This window comes from Gossypium arboreum, chromosome 2 (assembly GCF_025698485.1).
Source record: "Gossypium arboreum isolate Shixiya-1 chromosome 2, ASM2569848v2, whole genome shotgun sequence".
Classification (NCBI taxonomy): domain Eukaryota; kingdom Viridiplantae; phylum Streptophyta; class Magnoliopsida; order Malvales; family Malvaceae; genus Gossypium; species Gossypium arboreum.
This window is the reverse complement of record NC_069071.1, coordinates 108746027-108752026: the sequence shown is the minus strand read 5'-3', so window position 1 is coordinate 108752026 and position 6000 is coordinate 108746027. Positions and strand designations below refer to the sequence as shown.

The window sequence follows — 6000 nt, the reverse complement described above, 5'->3', positions numbered from 1 at the left end:
TGAATATTTCATTAATTGTTTTGCCTAAAGAACTTTGATAACTAATTTTGGATACATGGGGAATAAATGCTCATATGAGCTAATCATTGGAACGTTAACCAATACAGAATGCTGCTCACACAAGCCGACAAGAATCTGCAACGAATGTTAGATTCCAGCCATCGGTATGGTATCCACCACTGGTACATAGTATCTAGAAATAAATCACTGGCACAAAGTGCTTGGAACTATAACACCGGTACTTAGTACCTAAAAACTGTAATCATCTGCACCTAGTGCTTGGAACATCCTAATGACATGTTATTTGTATCCTAGTTATTTATTAAGTTCACATGGGTCTTAACTTGTACATCTTAATCTTTTCATAATTATAACCTCATACCATGATCAAATTGATCACAAATATTCCATATAATAGCATGATTCAATTTAAGCAAGTACAATTGCCATTATTTACATTTCAAACGTTTGTTTCCACCTTCAATCTTACCTTAATTAACCATGCCCATTATACACATATATAATTAGAATTTAAAACATCAATAGGCATAACAAATCAATATGAACTTACCTAAATGTAGTAGCTACCAACACCTTGACAAGGACTACTCAATAACTTTTCCTTTCCCGCGATTATCAACCGATTGATCCGTTTCTTGATCCATATTTAATAATTTAACTCAATTAACCAATTAAGATACCTTAAAATTTCTATATTCATGTAATTGACCCTTTAATAAAATTTTATGTTATTACCCTTAACTTTTACCTTTTATTCAATTTAGCCCCTAAAATCGAAACTTTCACATTTATTACAATCAAATCCAATTTAAGATGGTTGAATTCTCTATGACCCTCATACAGACCATAATTAATAAATTCATACAATAATTTAATGCCAAATTTATTATTTTATCATTTTAGTCCCTAAACTTAAAATTAACCAATTTCACTTTATAAAATAGTTCCAACTAACAACCAAGATTAAAAACCTATCAATTACCTTCAATAATCATAAAAAATCAGAAATGGTAAATTTCAATTGTATTTGCAATTTAGTTTTTTTTAGTGTTAGATAATCAATTAGCTTAATTAGCCTCAAATTATGCATTGTCATAATATAGAAATTAGTGAGTAGCTAGCTAAACCTCTTTCTTGCATGCTTGTTTAATAGGAATCATTAAATCACTGACTCTATTAGGTTCGATCCTTGGAATACTTTGGTGTTCCATTAAACACTATAAATATTACAACTTACATGTTATACTTGCAAATATCGCAATATTATTGATTGTTTTAAGCGTTGATTCTCAACCCTAGTGCACACATGTCGAACCGCAGCCAATTGGCCAAAAATTTGGCCGAGATGCATGTTTGAATTTCTTGATCAGCATATGACATCCATTCAAACTGTAGTACAAAATTATAAATTTTGTTATCTACATAATATTAAATTTCAAATCATTATGTATATATTATATATTTGAAAAATTAAAAAAACTAACCTCGACTTCTGATCATTAATCTAACAGTAGTCTCGAGCTCCTCCACTAGTCCAACATAACTCGGGTTATTGTTCCGCCTATTCAAATAATATGTTAATTCAAAAATATAAAAATGAAAAAAATTATTATGGTAACTATATTATCAAATGAATTTTACCTTGTTACGAGTGAAAAAGTATAATGGGCATCAACTCGGGAAGTAAAAATAGTAGTTGATACAGTGCCCATGACTACAGCAGGAGTATGTAACCACTGATCTTAATTTTTTATGGTTGTGTCGCCTGTCACGTCTCTTGGTATAACGTGGCCAACACAATTGATCCCCAACTAAGTCGACCCACTTCTTTCAAGTCAACAAGTTATAGTAGCCACCTTAAATGCACCAGAGTTCAAGATTTATTGGGCATTAGAACACCCTCGATTAACCTTAGGATGAATGCTCGGGTGTTTTGTTCTCTTTGAAGGGCACTTGAGGTATTGTTGAGATAACCGAACTTATCTTCATCTTTCAACCATTTCATCTCTATCCGACTACCAAAAACCTTATCCAACACCTTGCCTAATAGTTGCTCACAAATGATGCCACCCCAAGCGCCAATGACCACTGACCCCGTAACGACTAGCCCATCCATCGGTAAACTGAGTTGTAAAGTTGCGTCCTCGAGTGTAATTGTACACTCACCGCATGGAAAATGAAATGTGTGTGCCTCGAGTCTCCATCTTTCCACCAAAGTGTTGATATGTGTGAAATCCAATTTACACCCCTCGAGCATATGAGACACAAACAAGAATCCTACCTCTTACAATTGAGGTTCAATTACACACAGTGCCCTCGCAGATAGATTGTGTATGTACATCTCCAAAATTCGATCTTCGACCTGATTATATCAACAAAAAAATATAAATTTAATAATGTTAACAACTTAAAAATGAACTTAATTAAAATTTAAAAAATTACAATTTTTTCCTTATCATTTGTAATTTCACGCCAAAAATGTAGTTGTCATCGAAACGAATAAGAGGAATTGCTATTATAAAAATCAATTGAAATGAATAAATTACGAATTAAAAAATTTAAAACAACAAGATTTTGAGAGAAATTTAATGAAAAATTTAAAACTAAAATCTTAAGAGAACTGAGACAATTAAGACCATTAGATTTAAATGAAAATGGGGAAATGGTTGGGTTTATATAGGAAACAAACTAGCCATTGGGAGGATTTGAAATTTGACTAATGGGCGGATTTGAAAATTGATCGTTAGGAGGATTTGAAATTTGACCGTTGGGATGTTACTATTGTCTAAAAGCATACCTTGTAAGATGCGCTTTCCTACCTAGTTGACGAAAACACGTCCAGCAAGATGCATTTTTTTATTAAAATGATAGATTTAAAATATTGAAATTTATCATATTTTATGTTGAAATATTATTATGTGCAATTTCTTTTAAATTTTCACAAAATATAAAATAAAAAATTCTAATAGTGCTAAGGTTTATTATTTATAAAATAATATGTTTTAGTAATTTTTAACTAAGTTGGAATTCATGATGGGTGACAATAAATTCGGTACTTAAATTCAAAATTATTTTCTAAAGTGGCATCTCTATTATTTTTTGTTCAATTTTATAGTAATATTTGACAAAAGTTATATATTTTAGTGCTCAATGGTAATAATGTCAACTTTTAGTGCTTAAATTAGGGTTTTAAAGTTATATATTTTGATACTCAAGTACCAAATGATATAGAAAACTTTTAAATAATAGTATAGATGTGCCAAATAATTTAAAAAAATTATTTTATGCTAATTATCAATATAAATGAAACATAATTGAACTAAAATCCCAAGCAGATATTCTCGTACATTCAAATATTATTTATTGTGCAGTCAACAGTGGACTACAATTTTTTCTATAAATACAACCATTTGAAGCTGCTATTCTCACTACGCTCAGAAGAAAATCTTGTTTAAAATATAAGAAAAAAATCATACGCAATGAGCACTGCCGGTCAGGTTATTCGTTGCAAAGGTGATGATAACCTCTTATCTCTTCTCCCTTACCCCAACAACTACAATTTTTCCTTAATTCCCTTGTCTCCTACATACATATGACCAAATATACCTTTTGTTCTTTGTTCGGGTTACATTGATTTCTTTTCTGACAACATTTACAATATACTTGAATTCATGCCATAGCATTAAATATGTAAAAATAGTGTGGTTTTGATTGTAGCTGCGGTGGCATGGGAGGCCGGGAAGCCACTATCTATAGAAGAAGTGGAAGTGGCACCACCCCAAAAGCATGAAGTCCGTATTAAGATTCTCTTCACTGCTTTATGTCACACTGATGTATACTACTGGGAGTGTAAGGTATTACTGTACGATAAAATGAATATTACAACATTTATTTTCTACAAGTATTTGTCACTGTTTTTCTTCAATTTGGCAGGGTTACACTCCTCTGTTTCCTCGTATACTTGGTCATGAAGCCTCAGGGTATGAAAGTTAAAACCATTTTATTTTTTTATATATTTTTCTGTATCAATATAATCTTACAATTATAATTGTAGGATCGTGGAGAGTGTGGGTGAGGGTGTGAATGATTTGAAACCTGGGGATCATGTGCTTCCTATCTTCACCGGAGAATGCAAAGAATGCCGCCACTGTCTGTCAGAAGAAAGCAATAACATGTGCGAACTGCTTAGGATCAACTGCGACCGAGGTGTTATGCTTGCTGATGGGAAAACCAGATTTTCCATCAACGGCAAGCCTATCTACCACTTTGTTGGAACCTCGACTTTTAGCCAATATACTGTCGTCCATGTTGGCCAGGTTGCCAAGATCAGTCCAACCGCCCCGCTTGATAAAGTCTGTCCCATTAGCTGTGGGATATGTACAGGTTTTGGGGCCACTGTGAATGTTGCCAAACCCAAAAAGGGTCAAACTGTTGCAGTTTTTGGACTGGGTGCCGTTGGTCTTGCCGTGAGTTTATTCTTGTTTCACCTATGGTTTTTCTCTAGGCTATTTGGTAAATGTGTTTGATTCACTTTTATCCATATAAATTAGGCCGCTGAAGGTGCAAGGGTTTGTGGGGCTTCTCGGATCATCGCTGTTGATGTGAACCCCAGAAGATTTGAAGAAGGTACCTATCATAGCATCATTTATATCATTATATGATTTGTCGTTGTTCCTCACTAAAAATATTAATATACTGATCATATTTCTTTGCCTGCCACCAGCTAAGAGGTTTGGGATTACAGAATTTGTGAATCCAAAAGACTACGACAAACCTGTTCAAGAGGTGATTGTGGAGATGACCGGCGGAGGAGTGGATCGCAGTGTGGAGTGTACAGGGAGCGTCCAAGCCATGATTTCCGCTTTTGAATGCGTCCATGATGTAATTTAGCTTCTTCCAGTAAAAAACTATACTACCTCTTTGCATTAATTGTCACACGCATATATGCTTCTTCTTGAATTACAGGGTTGGGGTGTTTGTGTGCTGGTGGGTGTGCCAAAGAAAGACGATGCATTCAAAACTCATCCAATGAATCTACTAAGTGAGAGGACCCTTAAGGGTGCTTTTTATGGCAACTATAAACCACGCACTGATATTCCTATGGTTGTCGACAAATATTTGAACAAGGTAAGGTGATGTCCTCTATACAGATTACAGAATATAGTTCATTTCGATGATGGTTTTGTTGATATTGCTGCAGGAGCTGGGGCTGGATATGGACAAGTTCATCACACACTCTGTGCCTTTTGCCGATATTAACAAGGCATTCGACTACATGCTCCAGGGTATAGGTCTGAGATGCATGATTCATTTGGATGCTTAAGAGAGTGTTGCTGCTGTATATTTGCCCATCCAAGGATCAAAACTCTAATGTTTTGTCCTACTATGTGTTATATTTATGTGCCTACTTAAGCTACCTTTCCCGGTTATCAAGAGTGCCTATATAGAACTCTCTCTCTCTAAAAAAAAAAAAAGAGAGTTCTTTATATGGAGTTTTATATTATGTGCTGAGAGAATAAATTATCTTGTAAAAGCTTGCTTTGTTAATGAAATAAATTCCTATTACTATGATTTTCCAACTTTTTTTTTTTTGAAAGATAAAAGTAGACAAAATCAATTACACTAGATCCTCAAAAGGGGATCTCTAAACAATTTTAAACCTATTCTTCTATCACAAGCCATCTTAATAAGACTATCTACGGTTGTGTTTTCTTCCCGGGGGATATGTTGAATCTTCCGTTATTTTACCAATTTCAGGAGTAGATGAATTCTTTTGACTAGAGCAGAATTAGCGTTTTTAGAATAACCATCCTGAATGACATTACCTCAGGGTCGACTGCTTGAATTGAGACTCTTTCTAATCTCCTATCTAAAATAAGCTTCAACCCATCTGAGATGCCCCAAAGCTCAACCTCTATCACTGTGTAACTTTCCAAGTATCTGCAAAACTCAATGATCCACCCAACATTATGATCACAC

General features: G+C 34.0%; 1 protein-coding gene and 1 long non-coding RNA gene across 2 annotated transcripts; one reads left to right on the top strand and one right to left on the bottom strand.

The window, feature by feature from the left end:
• Window positions 1-1202: 1202 nt before the first annotated feature.
• LOC128284152 (uncharacterized) lies at window positions 1203-2667 on the bottom strand. The gene is made up of 3 exons (XR_008274489.1): window positions 1663-2667; window positions 1506-1582; window positions 1203-1410 (listed from the first exon to the last, which is right to left on the bottom strand). It is a non-coding gene; the product is annotated as an uncharacterized LOC128284152 (long non-coding RNA).
• A 714-nt stretch (window positions 2668-3381) lies between these two features.
• LOC108460632 (alcohol dehydrogenase class-P) lies at window positions 3382-5600 on the top strand. The gene is made up of 8 exons (XM_017760199.2): window positions 3382-3534; window positions 3739-3875; window positions 3955-4001; window positions 4076-4487; window positions 4572-4647; window positions 4745-4902; window positions 4987-5148; window positions 5222-5600. The coding sequence occupies exons 1-8, from the start codon at window positions 3501-3503 to the stop codon at window positions 5342-5344; spliced, it is 1149 nt and encodes a 382-aa protein (XP_017615688.1). The 5' UTR covers window positions 3382-3500; the 3' UTR covers window positions 5345-5600.
• The last annotated feature ends 400 nt before the right edge of the window (window positions 5601-6000 follow it).